The 21,340-nt window shown below is 44.0% G+C and overlaps 1 protein-coding gene across 1 annotated transcript in view; it reads right to left on the bottom strand.

Annotated features, from left to right (window-relative positions):
• Positions 1-1,192: 1,192 nt before the first annotated feature.
• The window catches only part of LOC140203271 (myelin regulatory factor-like protein), an 84,320-nt gene continuing 64,172 nt past the window's right edge, over positions 1,193-21,340 (bottom strand). The window contains exons 22-26 of the mRNA XM_072269287.1: positions 16,641-16,728; positions 12,769-12,843; positions 10,409-10,517; positions 1,701-1,775; positions 1,193-1,568 (exon numbers count right to left, since the gene is read on the bottom strand). Of these exons, the coding sequence (XP_072125388.1) occupies positions 1,482-1,568; positions 1,701-1,775; positions 10,409-10,517; positions 12,769-12,843; positions 16,641-16,728 (434 nt within the window). The 3' untranslated portion in view covers positions 1,193-1,481. The remainder of the gene's footprint in view (positions 1,569-1,700; positions 1,776-10,408; positions 10,518-12,768; positions 12,844-16,640; positions 16,729-21,340) is intronic.

The raw sequence follows: 21,340 nt of genomic DNA, 5'->3' as shown, positions 1-21,340 counted from the left end.
TCTGTTGTTAATTTTCACACTGTTAATCTCAAGTCGACACAATCTTGTGTCACTCTCATCATTATCAGATTTTTCATCAACTGCATGCAGATAAGTGCTATTTTTGAAACTGCAGCTTTAACTTTTACTTTTCTCTCTTCTCTGTGCAGTCAATTTATTGCTGTCTGCCCAACATACTCTTTGTACGTGTCCAACTTTGTTGATTTTCTGCAAATTTCACCCATAAATCTGCATTTGTTTGGTGTATGTGACCCCTGCCACAACAGTAACAATTTTTTCGGCCAGGTCAATTTCTGTTTAGACAATGCAATCTTATTCACACTCACTTTCATTCCTGACTGCAACTGAACTGCATCTCTGTCTGCAGTTTCCATTGAAACAGCAATTTCAATTGCACTTTTGCATGTAAGTTGTACTTCAGTTAGGAGCCGTTCTTGAATGCTTCCTTTTTAAGATTCCACGAACTAAACAATCTCTTCGGGCCTCGTTAAGCCCATCACTGAACTGACAATGCTCAGACAGTCTCTTCAATTCAGCTACATATGCTGAAATAGACTCCCCTTCTTTCTGACTGCACTTATGAAACCTAAAGCATTCTGCAATCAACAATGGCTTCAGTTCTAGGTGTTCTTGCGTCACTTTTACGATAGTAGCAAAGTTCATTTTGGATGGTTTGGTTGGAGGCGTCAAACTTTAAGGTAAACTATATGCTCTTAAACCCAATGCAGTTAGCAAAATTGGCAGTCACTTCTCATTGGCTATTTCATTTGCTTCAAAATACTGTTCCAATAGTTCAGTATATATGAGCAAATTATCATCAATTTTTACAATGTAGCCAGCCATTTCTGATTCTTTAAAAATAATTAATAACATTCAGTACTTACTCTTTATGAACCCTGAATTCTCCAGTTTTCTGACTTTAAAAAAAACTTGATTGCGTCTTCTCTTCTGAAGACTGTTCCTCCATGTGTTGGGCTGTGCTAAGTTGCAATTTTTTAGTTTGAACGGCTTGCTTGGCTTTAACAGGTCAGTAGCCATCTTGGATTTGTTTTAAAAATATCTCATCAGCAATGTTACGTTTTGTAACTTCAAAACATTAAACTAATTCAAAGAAAGATGAAGAGAGTCCAAAATATGGGTGTAACTTCAAATTTACTTCAAGTGAGGCATACACGTATCTCGTGATGGTCTGATGGCATATGCATTCAACGTATTTTAAGTATAACCCATAAGTAATTATTTAAGTGAACAAGAATGCTTAATTAAACAATATATATATATATATAAAAGATTACTCAAATATTATTAAAATATCAAATACACAACAGAGATGATAGTGGTCAACAGCTGGCATGTAACATGTTGCATTTCAAGGAATTAAATGGTGGATTAACACTTGCATATACTGATGAAGCTACAAAATACACCACAGAAATCTCAGCATCAAAGTTCAACGTACAAGTAGTTTTGGTTGTACTGAGTTAGTTACATCGTCGATAAAAATAAAAGTAATAATCTGTGAAGTATATCCCAGCAAAATTCCGATCTGTTCCACAATCTGCCAGACCCTGAAAAATGAAAAATCATTTAATAATAAAACAGACAAACTATATTTCAGATTCACAGTTTTTTTTTTAACCAGGCAGTAGTATAGAATATAAGATGATTAGAAATTGTATATTAGTTATGGTCTGACTTACTGGTGCAGCAACACGGAAGTGGTATCTGCACTCATGCAGATGTGCAACAGGCAAGACCCAGAAATGTTGATAACCCTGCAGGGATATTTAGAAATTCAATGAGACAGGTTCATTGTATATTCTTAATCCAAAAACAGTAATTTACTCAACATTTTGCATTGTAATTTACTAACTGCTGCAGTTATTTGTTTGCAAGGTGTGTGTGTTAAATTAATTTTTTTTTGGGTTAACATTGCTTTCAAACTTGGGCTGATATACCAAACAGCTAACTCTTGGTACTAGGAAAGTAATGAAGAATTGGAAGAACTTTGGATTTCACATGCATTCCTGGAGAACCAGTATTATGCTGTTGGAAATGCAGTCTGGACTGCATGCTATGTTTGTGGTAACATTGTGGTTAACCCAGAGGATTAAAATCCAGTCTTGGACAACTGATCTGGGAAGGTGAGTTTGGGCTAAAAAAATTACAACGGGAGATAGAAACTGTGTGTCAAAAGGGAAATGTTACGATAGTCATGGGGGACATCAATATAAGACCATAAGACCAGAAGTTGGACATTCAGCCCGTCGAGTCTGCTCCACCATTTTATCATGAGCTGATCCATTCTCCCATTTAGTCCCACTCCCCCGCCTTCTCACCATAACCTTTGATGCCCTGGCTACTCAGATACCTATTAATCTCTGCCTTAAATACACCCAATGACTTGGCCTCCACTGCCACCCATGGCAACAAATTCCATAGATTCACCAACCTCTGGCTAAAAAAATTTCTTTGCATCTCTGTTCTGAATGGGTGCCCTTCAATCCTTAAGTCATGCCCTCTTGTACTAGACTCCCCCATCATGGGAAACAACTTTGCCACATCCACTCTGTCCATGCCTTTCAACATTCGAAATGTTTCTATGAGGTCTCCCCTTATTCTTCTAAACTCCAAGGAATACAGTCCAAGAGCGGACAAACGTTCCTCATATGTTAATGCTCTCATTCCCGGAATCATTCTTGTGAATCTTCTCTGTACCATCTCCAATGTCAGCACATCCTTTCTTTAATAAGGAGACCAAAACTGCCCACAGTACTCCAAGTGAGGTCTCATCAGCGCCTTATAGAGCCTCAACATCACATCCCTGCTCCTATACTCTATTCCTCTAGAAATGAATGCCAACATTGCATTCGCCTTCTTCGCCACCGACTCAACCTGGAGGTTAACCTTAAGGGTATCCTGCACGAGGACTCCCAAGTCCCGTTGCATCTCAGAACTTTGAATTCTCTCCCCATATGCAGATAGATTGGGGGTGGGTGCTAGATTCCAAGAGGGGAATTTCTAGAGTGCCTACGAGATGGCTTTTTAGAGTAGCTCGTGCTTGAGCCTACTAGAGGATCAGCTATTCTGGATTGGGTGTTGTGCAATGAACCAGAATTGACTAACGAACTTAAGGTAAAAGAACCCTAAGGGGTAGGTGATCATAATATCATTGAATTCACAGAAAGAGAAAATCTGCAGATACTGGAAATCCAAACAACACACACAAAATGCTGAAGGAACTCAGCAGGCAAGGCAGCATCTAGGAAAAGAGTTCAGTGGATGTTTCCAACTGAAACCCTTCGGCAGGACTAGAAAAAATTAAAATGCTAAGGAGTAGATTTAAAAGGGGGGAGGGGAGAGAGAAACACCAGTTGAGAGGTTCAACCTGAAGGAGAGGGGATGAAGTAAAGAGCTGGGATCTCCCAGTGGCCACCCGTTTTAATTCCACTTCCCATTCCGATATGTCCATCCATGTCGTGACGAGGCTACACTTAGGTTGGAGCAACAACACCTTGTATTCCGTTTGGGTAGCCTCCAACCTAATGGCATGAGCATCAATCAGTCAGACTTCCGGTAATACCCCCCCCCCACTCTTCTCCACCATTTCCCATCCCCTTTTCCCTCTCTCATCTCATCTCCCTGCCCACCTATTGCCTCCCTCTAGTGGTCTTTCCCCTTTTCTTTCTTCCAGGGCCTTCTGTCTCTTTCACCAGTCAACTTCCCAGCTCTTTACTACAGAGAATCAGTTGATGTCGTGTACTTAGATTTTCAGAAGGCCTTTGACAAGGTGCCACACATGAGGCAGCTTACCAAGCTATGAGCCCATGGTATTACAGGGAAGATTCTAACATGGATAAAGCAATGACTGATTGGCAGGAGGCAAAGAATGGGAATAAAGGGAGCCTTTTCTGTCTGGCTGCTGGTGACTAGTGACGTTCCACAGAGGGTCTGTGTTGGGACCGATTTTTTTTACGTTATATGTCAATGATTTGGATGATGGAATTGATGGCTTTGTTGCAAAGTTTGCAGACAATATGAAGATAGGTGGCCGGGCAATTGGTTTTGAGGAAGTATAGAGGCTACAGAAGAACTTAGACAGATTAGAAGAACGGGCAAAGAAATGGCAGATGGAAAACAGTGTCGGGAAGCGTATGGTCATGCACTGTGGTAGAAGAAGTAGAAGAGTTGACTATATTCTAAATGGAGAGAAAATACAAGAAAAAAACAGGCTCAAAGGTTTTGTGCAGGATTCCCTAAAGGTTAATTTGCAGGTTGAGCCTGTGGTGAGAAAGGCAAGTGCAATGTTAGCTTTCGTTTCAAGAGGACTAGAATATAAAAGCAAGGATATAATGTTGAGACTTTATAAAGTTGAGGCCTCACTTGGAGTATTGTGAGCGGTTTTGGGCCCCTATCTTAAAAAGGATGTGCTGAAACTGGAGAGGGTTCAAAGTTCAAAGGAGGTTCACAAATATGATTCCAGAATTGAATGGGTTGTTAAATGAAGAGCATTTGATGGCTTTGGACCTGTATTTGCTGGAATTCAGAAGAATTAGGGGTGACCTCATTGAAACCTATCGAATGGTGAAAGGCCTTGACAGAGTGGATGTGGAGAGGATCTTTCCTATGGTGGGAGAGTCTCAGACCAGGGGACACAGCCTCAGAATAGAGGGGCATCTTTTTAGAATGGAGATGAGGAGGAATTTCTTTAGCCAGAGAGTGGTGAATCTGTGGAATTCTTTGCCACAGGCAGCTGTGGAGGGCAAGTCCTTATGTTTATTTAAGGCAGAGGTTGATAGATTTTTGATTGGCCACTGCATGAAAGGATGTGGAAAGAAGGCAGGGGATTTTGGCTGAGAGGAATATTGGATCAGCCATGATGAAATGGTGAAACAGACTCAATGGCCAAATGGCCAAATTCTGCTCCTATATCTTATGGTCTTCTGGTCTTTAAAACCCCCAATGGCAGCTGGTAAATTAAAATTCTATTGTGTAAGCATAAAAAACTAACATTCAGAATAATGACAATGAAGCTATCAAATCATCATAAAAATAGTTTACAAATTCTCTTCCAAGTACAAAATTGTCTTCTTACTTTTCCAGGTCTGCTGAAAGGTCTTTGACATGAAAGATTAGCACATTTTCTCTTTTCACAAATGCTACTTGAACCGTTGCAAGATTTAAACAGCTAACATTGAAGTTCACAACTTCAGGCAGCTCACTTGCTGTTTCTTTCGGAACGGGCCTGGCCATCTGTGATCTTGGCTCGGATGTTTTTCCTTCATTAGCACAGCGCGGACTGCGCCAACGCTAACTGCTCTGCATTTTGTCACTTTATTTATTTTATCTTAGTTAGAGATACCACATGGGAGAGGCTATTCTGGCCTTTGAAGTCGTTCCTCCCAGCCACACCCAACACTCCCGATCTAATCCTAACCTAATCATGGGTGTGGTCGCGCTGATACGCAACGAGTGAAAGCAACACTCTGACTAGAGCAGGGTCTGGTTGAACTGTTTCAATCTGCACGCGCTTAAGTGCCCGCTCCCAGCATCCCCCGCTCTTTGCGGGACAGAAGTGACATCAGCTTCCGGGCCGAGGCCTGCCCCGCACTCAGAGCCCTCTCGGTTGCCGCTGGCTGCGGACTCGCCTGCGACTGCTGGAGCCGGTTCACTTGCCGCGTGGGCGAGCCGCCACATGACTCCCCCCCCAGAACTGGTGCTAGGAGGTGCAGAGTCCACAGCCTGCACACTGTTAGTTCTTTTAGGTGGCCAGCCTTGCCGTGGTGGGGGTGGCACCGCAACCGGGCATTCAAGGTCTAGATGCGCCGGTAAAAGTCTCTTCACGACAGCCGATGTCGAGAATGCAGGTAATCCCATTAGGGCACACCACCTTGTAGGGTCCTTTGTATGGTCGCTGCAGGGCTGGTCTGTGCGCGCCTTGGCGAATGAAAACATACTTGCTCTGTTGTAGGTCCTTGGGCACGAAAGAGGGTGTTGTTCCATGATGGGACGTCGGGACTGGAGCAAGTGTTCCAAGCTGCTCCCAGAGTTTAGTTAGGATCCCAACAGGTGTGTCCTCCTGGCCACGGGGTGCTGGCACAAACTCACCGGGAACTGTGAGCAGGGCACCGTAAACCAGTTCGGCCAAGCAGCACCCAGGGGAGTTCCTCCACCCAGTCTGGCCCTCGGAGGCGTGCCATCAGGGCTGACTTCAAGTGCCTGTGGAAACGTTCCACCAGGCCGTTGGACTGCGGATGGTAAGCAGTCGTTCGGTGGAGCTGGGTTCCGAGGAGTTGTGCCAGCGCAGACCACAAAGCCGATGTGAACTGCACACCCCTGGCGCATGTCTCCATGGCCGTGTCAGTGAGTGGGACAGCTTCTGGCCACCTCGTGAACCTGTCCACCATGGTGAATAGGTATCTCGCTCCTCTCGAAACCGGCAGTGGGCCAACGATGTCCACGTGGACATGTTCAAACCTCCTATGTGTTGGCTGGAAGGGTTGCAGTGGGGCCCTCACGTGCCTCTGGATTTTGGATGTTTGACAGTGCGTGCATGTCCTCGCCCAGTGCCTGACCTGCTTGCATAGGCCGTGCCACACAAACCTGTCTGCGATCAGCCGGATGGTCGCCCGGATGGAAGAGTGAGCTAAACTGTGCAAGGCGTCGAAAACGCGGCGCCTCCAAGCAGTCAGGACAATGGGCCGAGGTTGCCCGGTGGACACATCGCAAAGGAGCTTCTTACCTTCGGACCCAATGGGTATGTCTTCGAGGCTGAGTCCTGAGACTGCGGTTCAGTACACCGGCATCTTGCTGTCCAGTCGTTGCACCTCAGCTAACGCCGCACGATCCACCCCTAGAGACAGAGAGTGCACTGATTGGACGGAGGTGCGTGACAGCGCGTCAGCTACCACGTTGTTCTTCCTGGAGATGTGCTTGATCGTGGTGGTAAACTCCAAGATGTACGACCGGTGGTGTTGCTGGCCGCCCGACCACGGGTCCGACACTTTGGCAGACGCGAAAGTGAGGGGCTTATGGCCTGTGAAGACCGTGAACTCTCCCCTACAGGAGGTACCTGAAGTGCCGGATGGCCAGGCACAGGGCCAGCAGCTCCCTGTCGAAAGCGCTGTACTTAAGTTCCGGGGGTCGTAGGTGCTGGCTGAAAAAAGTGAGCGGCTTCCATTGGCCTTGGATGAGCTGCTCGAGCACGCCGCCAACTACCGTGTCGGAGGCATCCACAATGAGGCCAGTGGGGTTGTCGACCCGGGGGTGGACCAGGAGCATGGCATTTGCTAGTATGCTCTTGGCTTGTTCGAAAGCCACTGTCACCTCCTCTGTCCAGGTGACCTCTTTGACCTTGCCGGGCATCAAGCCAAAAAGGGGCCGTGTGATCCGGGCCACTGAGGGCAGGAAACGGTGATAAAAGTTAATCATCCCAACAAATTCCTGCAGGCCTTTAACAGTGTTGAGTCTGGCAAATTGGCGGATGGCTTCAACTTTCGCCGACAGAGGAACAGCTCCATGGCAGTCTATCCAGTGTCCCGAGAAGTCAATGGCAGGTAGGCCGAACTGGCACTTGGCGGGGGTGATAGTCAGGCCGTAGTCGCTTAGGCGGCGGCAGAACAGGCGTAGGTGTGCTAGATGTTCCTGGCGGGAGCGGCTGGCGATAAGTATGTCATCCAGATAGATGAACAGAAAGTCCAGATCTCGCCCTACTGCGTCCATTAGGTGCTGGAACATCTGCGCTGTGTTTTTCAGCCTGAACAGCATCCTGAGGAACTCGAACAGGCCAAAGGGGGTAATGAGGGCCGTCTCGGGTACATCATCCGAGTGGACTGGGATCTGATGATACCCTCGGACCAGCTCAATCTTCGGAAAGATGCGCACGCCGTGCAGGTTGGCCATAAAGTGGATGTGCATTACCGGATAGCGATTGGATGTGGTGGCGTCATTCAGCCTCCAATAGTCGCCGCACGGTCTCCACCCTCCCGCGGACTCGGGCACCATATGGAGTGGGGAGGCCCACGGGCTGTCGGAACGCCGCACAATCCCCATCTCCTCCATCTTCTTGAATTCCTCTTTCGCGAGGTGGAGTTGTCGGGCGGTAGCCTGTGGGCCCGGGCATGAAGGGGAGGTCCCTGTGTGGGGATGTGGTGCATCACGCCGTGCTTGGGGTCTGTTGAGGAAAACTGCGGCGCGATGATAGATGGGAACTCCGATAACACTCTGGCGAACTCGTTGTCGGAATAAGTGACGGAGTCCAGGTGCAGGGCCGGTAACCTGGCCTCACCGAAGGAGAAAGTCTGGAACGTCTTCGCATTGACCAATCATCGTCCCTTCAAATCCATGAGCAGGCAGTGCGCGAGGAGGAAGTCCGCACCCAGCAATGGCTGTGACACTGCGGCCAGCGTAAATGTCCATGTAAAGCCACTGGAACCGAACTGCAAGGGGATGGTTCTTGTGCCGTAGGTGCAGATGGTGCTGCTGTTGGCTGCCGTAAATTCCGGTCCTGTTCTTCTAGTTCAGGTATCGTGGCTCGAGGGGGGTAGGACACTGATTTCCGCCCCCGTGTCCTCCAGGAATCTACGCCCTGTGTGCTTGTCCCAAACATAGAGGAGGCTATCATGGTGACCAGCCGCCGTAGCCATCAGTGACGGCTGGTCCTGGCGTTTCCCTGGAACGAGCATGGCGGTCGGCAGCGGCAGGCCCCGGAACCCCACCTTTGATGATAAAAACACCAAGACTCAGAGGTGGTGCTGTCCCTTGGTGTGGGTGTTCAGTGCTCTGCTGCTGGGGTGTGGGAGGGCTAGACTTTCAGCCGTGCCGCAGCACTAATTCCGATGGTGGTTCCGCCAACTTGTTTGGCGCGCCAAAGCACGTCCGCATGGGCAGCCACCCTGCGTGGGTCTCTGAAGTCTTCATCTGCTAGCAGGAGGCGGATATCTTGTGGCATTTGCTCCAAGAAGATCTGTTCAAAAAGCAGGCAAGGCTTATGGCCGTCTGCCAGTGCTAGCATGTTGCTCATAAGGGCTGACGGCGCCTGGTCGCCCAGGCCGTCTATGTGCAGTTCACAGCGGGAGAGGCCAAACGTGCGGATTAACAGGGCCTTGTGTGCCTCGTACCTGTCTGTTCCTGGGGACTGATGCAGAAAGTCGATAGCGCGGCCCGCTGTCTCCTGGTCGAGGGCGCCCACCACGTAGTAATACCTGGTGGCGTCTGAGACAATTTGCCTGACCTGGAACTGGGCCTCTGCTTGCTCGAACCAGACCTGGGGTTGAGTGGTCCAGAAGGTTGGCAGTTTCAGGGAAACTACATTCTGCAGAGCCGAGTCATTCATGCTGGGTCCAAATGCCGTTGGACCATTGGGGTGATCAATGTGGTTGCGCTGATATACAACAAGTGAAAGCAACACACTGAGTCGAGCAGGGCCTGGCTGAACCGTTTACTGTTTCAATACGCACGCGCTTAAGTGCCCGCTCCCAGCGTCCCCTGCTCTTTGCGTCAGCTTCCGGGCCGAGGTCTGCCCCGCACTCAGAGTCCTCTCGGTTGCCGCTGGCTGCAGACTCGCCCACGACTGCTGGAGCCGGTTCGCTTGCCGCGTGGGCGAGCCGCCACGTGGGACAATTTACAATGACCAATTAACCTACCCGGTACGTCTATGTACTGGGGGCGATATCCCATGAATTCCAGGGCGAGCATATACTGAGAGTCATTACAGACTATACCGGGATTGAGCTCTGAACTTCCAATGCCCCGAGCTGTAATAGTGTCACCCTAACCACGATGCTGTTACAGCCTTTTCACTTTGATACTCTCTAATTGCCCTTATTCCATTGTTTTAATGTCTTTTTATTCAGATTCTCTCTCTCTCTCTCGTTGACTGTTAACCTCATTTGTAGCTTCTCCCCACCTCGTTAAAGATATTCTTTTGTCCTGTCCATATCCCCCCCCCACCCCCACCTGACCTCCTCTGTAATGTTCTTCTGACAATGGGTCTTTAAATTTAAATATTAACTTTACTGAAGAATGTTGCCTGACATGCAGAGTGTATCCAACATTTCCTGTTGTCATTATTATAGCATTTCTGTTGCTGGCTTCAGTTCGGCCATTCATCCAATGCAATATATGACCAGCAGACTTTCACTTTACAGGGGTTTACTGATCAGATCAGAGCTGGTTTCACTCGAAGAAATACTCATGTTAAATGCAAACACAGTAAGGAGTGTACCGTGCAAGACCCTCACCTGCAAATCCCTTCATACCTTCTATATAAATGGAATTAAAATTTGCTCTGAGCAGTATCAATCATCAGTTTTTTTTGGAAAGCTCATTTGTTTGTTGTCTCAGCCCAAATACTTCTGAAACTGAAACATACACTCTGCAAAATATGGTACTTGACATCAAGATTTACCTGTGACATTTCTTGTGAAGCATCTTTTTGAGATTTAATCTTTACAGAGTTCACACAAGTTCTTCCAAAGTGTATTGTGCATTTGTAAACAAGCATGGGTTCTGTTGTGCTGTAAAAAAAAACTGATTAATATCACTGGACAACAAACATTTTGCTTCCTGAATACTTTTTGGGTGCATTTTATGGATTTTAGACCGCTGATCATGAAAATCACCATGAAATTTCCCTATAGAACATAGAACATAGAATAGTACAGCACAGTACAGGCCCTTCGGCCCACAATGTTGTGCCGACCCTCAAACCCTGCCTCCCATATAAACCCCCACCTTAAATTCCTCCATATACCTGTCTAGTAGTCTCTTAAATTTCACTAGTGTATCTGCCTCCACCACTGACTCAGGCAGTGCATTCCACGCACCAACCACTCTCTGAGTAAAAAACCTTCCTCTAATATCCCCCTTGAACTTCCCACCCCTTACCTTAAAGCCATGTCCTCTTGTATTGAGCAGTGGTGCTCTGGGGAATAAGCGCTGGCTATCCACTCTATCTATTCCTCTTTATTATCTTGTACACCTCTATCATGTTTCCTCTCACCCTCCTCCTCTCCAAAGAGTAAAACCCTAGCTCCCTTAATCTCTGATCATAATGCATACTTTCTAAACCGGGCAGCATCCTGGTAAATCTCCTTTGTACCCTTTCCAATGCTTCCACATCCTTCCAATAGTGAGGTGACCAGAACTGGACACAGTACTCCAAGTGTGGCCTAACCAGAGTTTTATAGAGCTGCATCATTACATTGCGATTCTTAAACTCTATCCCTCGACTTATGAAAGCTAACACCCCATAAGCTTTCTTAACTACCCTATCCACCTGTGAGGCAACTTTCAGGGATCTGTGGACATGTACCCTGAGATCCCTCTGCTCCTCCACACTATTAAGTATCCTGCCATTTACTTTGTACTCTGCCTTGTCCTTCCAAAGTGTACCACCTCACACTTCTCCGGGTTGAACTCCATCTGCCACTTCTCAGCCCACTTCTGCATCCTATCAATGTCTCTCTGCAATCTTTGACAATCGTCTACACTATCTACAACACCACCAACCTTTGTGTCGTCTGCAAACTTGCCAACCCACCCTTCTACCCCCACATCCAGGTCATTAATAAAAATCACAAAAAGTAGAGGTCCCAGAACAGATCCTTATGGGACACCACTGGTCACAATCCTCCAATCTGAATGTACTCCCTCCACCACGACCCTCTGCCTTCTGCAGACAAGTCAATTCTGAATCCACCTGGCCAAACTTCCCTGGATCCCATGCCTTCTAACTTTCTGAATAAGCCTACTGTGTGGAACCTTGTCAAATGCCTTACTAAAATCCATATAGATCACGTCCACTGCACTACCCTCATCTATATGCCTGGTCACCTCCTCAAAGAACTCTATCAGGCTTGTTAAACACGATCTGCCCTTCACAAAGCCATGCTGACTGTCCCTGATCAGACCATGATTCTCTAAATGCCTATAGATCCTATCTCTAAGAATCTTTTCCAACAGCTTTCCCACCACAGACGTAAGGCTCACTGGTCTATAATTACCCAGACTATCCCTACTACCTATCACACACCATTGTTTTGAAATCACTTATATCTGTTATTTCAATTCATAATTCAAGTCAAAATAACTGATGCCAAGATTAAGGAAGCCATTTTTTGTTGATCCACAAATCAAACAGGTCATCATTGATGGGCAGTTCTAGTGGAACCAGAGAAATTGTATGGAAGGCATTCAAGGATGCTGTTGAAAATTCTCTTGGCAACTACAGAGCACCAAACCACGTACAGCTGGTTGACAACATGTTTCAAGCACAAAAAACCATGAAGTGCAACATGTCACTGAATATTCATTTTCTGCATTCCCATTTAGACTTCTTCCCTGCAAATCTTGGCGCTGTCAGTGACGAGCATGGTGAAAGGTTTCACTAGGACATTGTGGTCATGGAGAAACGGTTTCAGGGCACTGGAATACAGCACTGCGAGTAATTAATGTTGGACACTTAAGTGAGAAGCCGCAGACACTGAGTACAAACGAAAATTATCAACAAAACATTTTTAGCTTGGTTGAAATATTGCAAAGTGCCAGCAGAATTATGCAATTAAACATATTACACTCAAGAAAACTTAATTTCTGATTTCTCCAAATTCCTACATGATACATGTAGTCTGAAATTATATTTGTGTTCGGCTTCAAAAAAATAATAAAAATTCTGAGGAAGCAGCAGTTTTGAAAAAATTTGTTGTCTAGTGTTATGATAGTTAAGTTTATCAAGAGAAGGAAAGGAAAGTATAAAAATGTACTCACTTCATTACTAAAGTAATCCTCATATTCACAGGTGTATATTTGTTGATTGGGATTATGTAGCTATAGTTACCATTTCTGGAAAATAAATAAATATACCTTATTTAGGAAAATACACTTGGGTAATAATTCAAGCACAAAAATAGTTACTGAACTTTGCACAATTTGGATCAATATAAGAGTATTGTGTTGTTAAAAGAACAATAGGAAAAGAATGTGGGCACGTGGCCAAGTGGTTAAGGCATTGGACTAGTGACCTGAAGGTCCTGAGTTCAAGCCTCAGCCGAGGCAGCGTATTGTGTCCTTGAGCAAAGCACTTAATCACACATTGCTCTGCGACGACACTGTATGGGTCCTAATGCCCTTCCCTTGGACAACATTCATGTCGTGGAGAGGGGAGACTTGCAGCATGGGCAACTGCTGGTCTTCCATACAACCTTGCCCAGGCCTGTGCCCTGGAGAGTGAAGACTTTCCAGGTGCAGATCCATGGTCTTGCAAGACTAACAGATGCTTTTGAGGAAAGGAACTGACAAAGTAGGTAGTGTGGTATTAACTGTCCTACAAATAGATGACAAAATTGCCCCTTGGACTGTAACAATTCTGTGATCCTGGGAATTTTAGTTGTTAAAAAAAATTGGAAAATCAACATTCAGAAATTCATCCCTGTTCAGTAGTAATAAACAAGTGATTTGTATGATTTTCATGTAAAAAGTAGATGTTACACATTCCAGTTTCTAGGCTTAAACTTCCACAGGGAAGTGCATAATTGTTTATGATTATTATTTCTTTTTTGTATTTACGAAGTTTGTTGTATTCTGCTCTCTGATTGAACACCTAAATTGGGCATTCTCTCATTATTATTCTATAGATTTATTGAGTATACCCACAAGAAAATGAATCTCAGTTAAACAAGGCTTTGATAAATGCACACTCACAATTGAAAATTGCTCCTCTCTTAATTACATTGTATAAATGCAACTCTTTTTTCCTTTAAATGGTTTGTTTCACTCATCACTTTATCACGGAAAATTTCATCACTTTACATCAGTAATTACCAAGGAGAAGAACATGGAGAATAGAGAGATCAGTGCCAAGATTATTAATATACTAGGGCATTTTGAAGTAAAAGAGGTGGTGGTCTTGGGTCTCTTAAAGAGCATTAAGGTGGCTAAGTCCCCAGGGCTTGATGGGATATACACCAGGTTACAGAGAGAGGCAAGTGAAGAGATTGCAGTGGCCTTCACCAATATCTTTGTGTACTTTCTAGTTACAGGTGAGGTCTTTGAGGACTGGCGATTAGCTAATGTTGTTTCATTATTCAAGAAGGGAAGCAGGGATAACCATAGGAATTATAGACTGGTGAGTCTCACATCAGTGATAGGGAAGATACGGGACAGAATTCATAAGGATAAGAATTATAAGCATTTGGATAACCATGGTTTAATCAACCCCAACCAACTGAGGGCCTGTTATAAGATTATGAGGGGCATAGATAGACAGTATCCTTTTCCCATGGTTGAAATGTCTAATACCGGCATGGCTTCGTGTAGGGCAAGTCGAGTGTTACTAACTTGATTGAGCTTTTTGATGAGGTGATGAGGGTGATTGATAAGGCGGAGCCGTGTACGTTGTCTAGACGGATTTTAGTAAAATGTTTGCAAAATGTTTAGTAAAATGGTCCTTTATGGGAGGTTCATCCAGAAGATTAAGAGGCATGGGATGCAAGTGAATTGGCCGTCTGGATTCAGAACTGGCTTGCCCATAGAAGTTAGAGGGTAGTAGTTGAAGAGACTTATTCTAGTTGGAGGTCTATGATTAGTGGTGTTCTGCAGGGATCTGCACTCAGATCCCTACTGCTTGTGATGTATATAAATGACGGATGAAAATGCAGATGGGTGCGTTAGTAAGTTTGCAGATGATTCAAAGATCAGTGATGCCGTGGATAGCAAAAACTGGCAAAGAGCACAGTGGGTGTAGATCGGTCACAGATCTTGGCAGAGAAATGGCAGATAGGGTTTAACCTGGCCAAATGTGAAGTGCTGCACTTTGCCAAGTCAAATGTAAAGGGACAATACACTATTAATAGCAAGACCCTTAACAGTGTTGATGAGCAGAGGGATCTTGGGGACCAAGTTCATAGTTCGTTGAAGGTGGCTACACAGGTTGATAGGGTGGTTGAGGAGGCTTATAGCAAGCTTCCATTTATTTGTCAAGGCACTGAGTTCAAAAGTGAGGAAGTTATGTTGCTTTGCTCCTTCATAAATCTGTAGTTGGGCCACATCTGGAGTATTGCGTTCAGTTCTGGTTGGCCCAGTGTAGGAAGAACATTGAGGCTTTGGAGAAGATGCAGAAGAGGTTTACCAGGATGCTGCCTGGTTTAGAGGGCATGAGCTATCCTGACAGGGTGGACAAACTTGGGTTGTTTTCTCTGGAGTTGCCGAGACTGAGGGGAGACCTGATAGAGGTTTATAAGATTAGAAAATCTGTGACTGACTTTGTAAGCAAAGTCTGGGTTCCTTAGCCAGGTGCTGTGGGGAAGTGGGATGTACTAGGGATAAGCTCCCACTACTTATTAAATGCTCCCAGTGGTATGTACCTCAAAAAGCCTCTGACGACTAAGTCTAGCTCCTGGCCTTCACGTGTGGCTTAACTACTAAGCCAGGCTGAACCATTTCTACTGACAGGAGAAAGGGCAAAGGTGGGTTACCGGTGTCTTAAAACCAGTTGCTCTGGGCAGATGGGGCTTGTCAGCTGTGTTTGGCAGCTCATCTAGGAGAAGGAAAACTCTGATCTCAAGCCTTTGCTGCTTTGTAGCTATACCGATTCATTGGGAAGGGAATAAAACCCGAGGAAAAATACAGAGCTTGAGTCCCTGAGGTAGTCCTACATTAAGTTCAACGCTGACTGACGGATCCTGCAACGCCACTGGTGCCAAACCGTATCGGTCTCTGCCGTTACTTTGGATTCATCAACTGCATGGAGATGGAGAGCTTGCTACATGGGCAACAGCTTGTGTATCTAGATAGCTAAGGTGCCACATTCATGGACGACCCCGACCAACTGAGACTCTCTTATAAGATTACGAGAGATAGAGACAGAGTAGACAGACAGTATCCTTTTTTTCATGGTTGAAATGTCTGATGCCAGAGGGCATGCACATTAGGTAAGAGGAGGTGATTTCAAAAGAGATATAAGGGGCAAGTGTTTTTTTTTCCCCGCACAGAGGGCGGTGGGCACCTGGATTGCACTGCCTGGTGTGGTGGTAAAGGCAGATACATTTAGATAGGCACATGAATGCGAGTGAATGGAGGGATATGGACATTGTGTAGCCAGATGGGATTAGTTTAGTAGGCCATTTGATTACTAATTGAGTTGGTTCAGCACAACGTTGTCCTCTGTTCTATCAGTTAATTAGATTGACAACTGTACCAGCCAGCCCCAGAATGACAATCTATGCCATGAATTAATTTAATAAACATATGAACAGGTCTTGAACAATAATATTGCTGTCATTTACCAGTTTTTCATATAGTTGTATGAATGAAATATAAAGAAAGTAAACAGGAGGGGAAAAAAGCCTTCTACAAACTTTAAAATAAAAAAAACTAAATGAGCAGAATCTGACAAAAGGATAAATGCAAGAGGAGCCCAACAGATCAAGTGACCTGCAAACTTCATCTTTATCACTCAGAGCTGTGCAGGAGGAAAGCAGATCCCATTAAGCTATCTCTCAAGGTTTTCTAACCTGAATCTGGGAAGTAGGAAAGACTCCATGATAAAATATTCAAAAAGAACACAAATTAAGACAATCATAATGCTGCTTTTTCCAAAAGTACTTTTATCTATGTTTGAGTAAAAGTTAAAAGTCACTAACCCACAGTTAACTCCTTTTGTACAGAAATGCTGATCAATAATTTGCTGGCTTTCCAGGATCTGTATTGATCTAACAGATGTATCGAACCCTGTTAATATATTTAGAAATTTCAAAATCATTGAAAGTTTAATTTGTAAATAATTTCATCAAAATTCTAACTTAGCATTTCTATTATAAGGCATACTATCAAACTACCCAATAAGTATTATTTCAGACATAAATATGTAGCAATCATTGAACCATGCAGGGTTAATATCATCTTTTGAGATAAATACCAACAGAAATTTGCCCAGGTACAAGATTACAATTAATGAATGACACTGATTTTTTTTTAATTGAAATGAATAGGACTTGAGCCCTTCAAACCTGTCTTGCTCAGTGACTGTGTGATTGTTGTATCACTTGACTTCAGTCTGCAAGGAAAGTAAGCTCCTCAAAGTTTAAAGTAAATTTATTATCAAAGTACATGCCTGTCACCATATACAACCTGAGATGCATTTTCTTGTGGGCCAGGAAACACAATAGAATCAATGAAAGACCTCACCCAACTGGACAGACAAATAACCACTGTGCAAAGGACAACAAATTGTGCTGATACGCAAAACAAAAATGATAATAACGGAACAAATAAGCATAAATATCAAGAACATGAGATGAAAAGTCCTTGAAAGTGAATCCAGTTTTTGTGGCAACAGTTCAGTGATGGGGTAAGTGAAGTTAAGTGATGTTATCTCCTCTGGTTCAAGAGCCTGATGGTTGAGGGGCAACAACTGTTCCTGAACCTGTTGGTGTGAGTCCTGAGGCTCCTGTACCTTCTTCCTGATGTCAGGAGTGAGAAGAGAGTGTGGCCTGGATGGTGGGAGTCCTTGATGATAGATGCTGTTTTCCTGCAACAGTGCTCCATGCTGATGAGCTCAATGGTAGGGAGGATTTTTCCAGTGATGGACTGAACCGTATCCATTACTTTTTGTAGGATTTTCTGTTCAAGTGCATTGGTGTTTCCATACCAGGCCATGATACAACCAGTCAAAATACTCTCCACTACGCATCTAGAGAAGCATGTTGAAGTTTTATACGTCATGCCGAACCTTCGCAAACTTCCAAGGAAGTAGGGGCGTTGATGTGTTTCTTTGTAATTACGGTTACTTACTGGGCCCAGAACAGATCTTCTGGGATTGTATATTGCTGACCATCTCCACCTCTGGTCCCCCACTAAGGACTGGCTCACCAACCTCTGGTTTCCTCCTCCTGAAGTCAATAATCAGCTCCTTGGTCTTGTCGACATTGTCGACCACTCAGCCACATTTTCAGTCTCCCTCATACATGCCGATCCATTACCACCTTAGATTCAGTCAACAACAGCAAACTTAAATATGGCATTGGAGCTGTGCTTAGCCTCACTGTCCTAAGAGTACAGCAAGAAGAGCAGGGGGCTAAGCACACAGCCTTGTGGTGCACGCATGCTGATGGAGATTTTGGAGGAGAAGTTGTTGCTCCCACCGTCTTTATTCCAAACTCGGTGAGATATTTTTTCTGAATGAGATGTACAACAAAACGCATTTTTAGAGATTTAAAGCACAACCATTGTATCAATCTCATTGGTGCCATGATTGCATATGAATTCTTGATTTTGTACTGATAGATAATTTTGTTCAAGCACTCTTACTCAACATTTGTTGGTTAAAGTACATCTCAGACATAATTGCCACCGGGATTAATAAAGTATGACTATGACTAATTTTGAAGTAAAATAATTTGGACGCCACAAATCCTGAATTAAAGAAAAATATTGAAACTGCATATCTGCTCAGACAACAGCTGTGAAAAGAGAACACTGTTTTCGGGCATTTTTGAACTAAATCATGAACTCTGTTTTCACTCTGCATTGTTCCTGATCTGTTAAGGATTTTTAGTACTTTCTCTTTAAGACTTAATTTAGACTGCCACTTGAATACTGAGTGAATGTAGTTAAGTTGCATCTGCTAAATAAATCAAGGGCCATCTGCCTATTTAAATAGACAATCATTTCTTCTTCTTCTTCTTCTTCTTGGGTGCTTAGCTCCCAGTGGAACATGGGTCATCGACAATCTCCCATCTCCATCATCCTCTGTTCTGAGCCTGGTTCTCGAGGGTGGACCAGGAGTGTCCCCATCGTCTAACTTCAACCTTGGCGCCTCTCCTCCATGTGTTCCTTGGACATTCATTTTTTGTGTTTTCCTCAGGGATTCCATTTTAACGTCTGACTGGTGATGGTGTTGGTTGGCTTCTCACATTCCAGGTACCCTAGATGACAAAAGAGTTCTTGGCTGTGCAGGATCCCGATGACTTTCCCTCTGCTGCCTCATGTGCTCACTCGATGATGAGTCTTTTCTCACAAAGTGGATAGTATGGTTGGAGTTCATCAATGTTTCTATAATCCATTGTGTCCGCTGTACAGGGGGATTGGCTGATAAAGCACTTCACATTACTACTTCATGTCACTTCATTACATTAGTTGTTTTTAATCAATCGACATTACTCCTTACCACCGCTTTTAATGTGTTTATAAAAGGGTTTTAGTTGTTAACTTTGACTTCTCTTGCAAGCTATTATTTCTTATTATGTTTTAATATTTACTGTGTGTTTTCATAAACTTTTACTTTATGTTTGATGGTCCACTTACCTTCTCCTTACAAATGAAACTTTCGACTCCTGTACTAAGCATTGAGTCTTTAATCATTCGTTCGTTATGTGCTGTTTCATATGACATGGGTGATCATGGTTTTTGACCAAGATTTTTCTTGGCAAATTTTTCTACAGAAGTGGTTTGCCATTGCCTTCTTCTGGAGAGTGTCTTTACAAGACAGGTGACCCCAGCCATTATCAATACTCTTCGGAGATTGTCCGTCTGGTGTCAGCGGTGACGTAACCAGGACTTGTGATATGCACCAGCTGCTCGTACAACCATCCACCACCTGCTCCCATGGTTCCATGTGACTCTGATCGGAGAGGGAGGCGCTGAGCAGGTGCTACACCTTGCCCAAGGGTGATCTGCAGGCTAACGGAGGGAAGGAACACCTTACACCTCCTGCTACCCAGTGTATTTAATATTTCAGTAATATTGAGTAACCTTGTGTGTGTGTGTGTGTGTGTGTGTGTGTGTGTGTGTGTGTGTGTGTGTGTGTATATATATGTGTGTGTATTTATTTACATAGGTTGATTAAGCATTCTTGTTTGTTTAAATATTTCATCTCGGATTAAATGTATAAATATGTGAATCACGTACGTCATCACACTACACGTGATACGTGCACAATTAAAGTAAACATGGAATTAGACTCCTGTGTCTTCCTTTGCATTAGTTTAATGTTTTGAAAGGTCAGAAAGTTCAAAGTAAAGTACATATATGTCACCATATACAACCCTGAGAATCATTTTCTTGTGGCATATTCATCAAATCTATAACAAAATCAAAGAAAGACCACCCAACCATGGCATTCAATCAGAGTGCATAACACAACAACCTGTGCAAATACAAAAAGAAGAAATAATCAGCAATAAATATTAAGAGTATTAGATGAGGATGTCCTTGAAAGTGAGTCCATTGACAAGCCACTGTGAAACTACAAAGCATAACACTAAGTACTCATTTAAATGCCTACCACTGCTTGCCATATGGTTTGGTCACCAGCAGCTCAGCTCAGTTTGTGAATTCATCTAGCAAATGCATAAAGTCTGCCGAAGTTAAATTTTAAACCCCTGGACTGTGACCATCCCTTCTCCTTATCAAAGGCAATTGTTAAATGTCACATGAGATTCCATTACTGTCAACTCGTTAATGATTTCAAGTTAACTACTTGATGCTACGTGCAGCAAGTCCTAATTCTTTACTCTTTCTGGATCCTGTCCATTATAAGTGTTCAATTTATGTCCCAGAAATTCACTTCCTTCATGATCTGAGCTATCCTGTCTCAGAATCAGGTTTAATATCACCGGCATTTGTTGTGAAATTTGTTATTTTGCAGCAGCAGTATACTGCAGTACAGAAATAATAAAAAGTATAAATTACAATAAGTAGTATATATATAAATAAATTAAATAAGAAGTGCAAAAAGAGAGAGGAAATAAATATTGGGGAAGTGTCATGAATTCATTGGCCATTCAGAAAACTAATGGCAGAGGGGAAGAATCAGCCAGATAACACCAGCATACGTCATGAAATTTGTTAACTTTATGGCAGCAATACAATGCAATACATAATACCAGAGGAAAAAAAATGTGAATTACAGTAAGAGGTGAGGTGGTGTTCATAGGTTCATTGTCTATTCAGAAATAATAATTCAGAGGTAATAATCTCTGGATTACTACCAAGTGCCACGTGCTAGTCAGAGTAGAAATAGGAGGATATTTCAGATGAATACGTGGCTTGAAAAATGGTGCAAGGGGGAGGGATTCAAATTTCTGGGGCATTGGAACCAGTTCTGGAGGAGGTGGGACCGGTACAAACAGGACGGTCTACACCTGGGCTGGAATGGAACCAATGCCCTAGGTGGAGCGTTTGCTACTGTTGCTCAGGAGGATTTAAACTAATGTTGCAGGGGGATGGGAACAAGTGCAGAGGGACAGAGGGGTGTAAAATGAGGGTAGAAGCAAAAAGTAGTAAGGTGAAAAGTAAAAGTGGCAGGCCGGCAAATCCAGGGCAAAAATCAAAAAGGGCCACT

The sequence above is a fragment of the Mobula birostris genome, chromosome 9 (assembly GCF_030028105.1).
Source record: "Mobula birostris isolate sMobBir1 chromosome 9, sMobBir1.hap1, whole genome shotgun sequence".
NCBI lineage: Eukaryota > Metazoa > Chordata > Chondrichthyes > Myliobatiformes > Myliobatidae > Mobula > Mobula birostris.
Note: the sequence above shows the minus strand (reverse complement) of the source record. Positions and strands in the feature narration are given on the sequence as shown.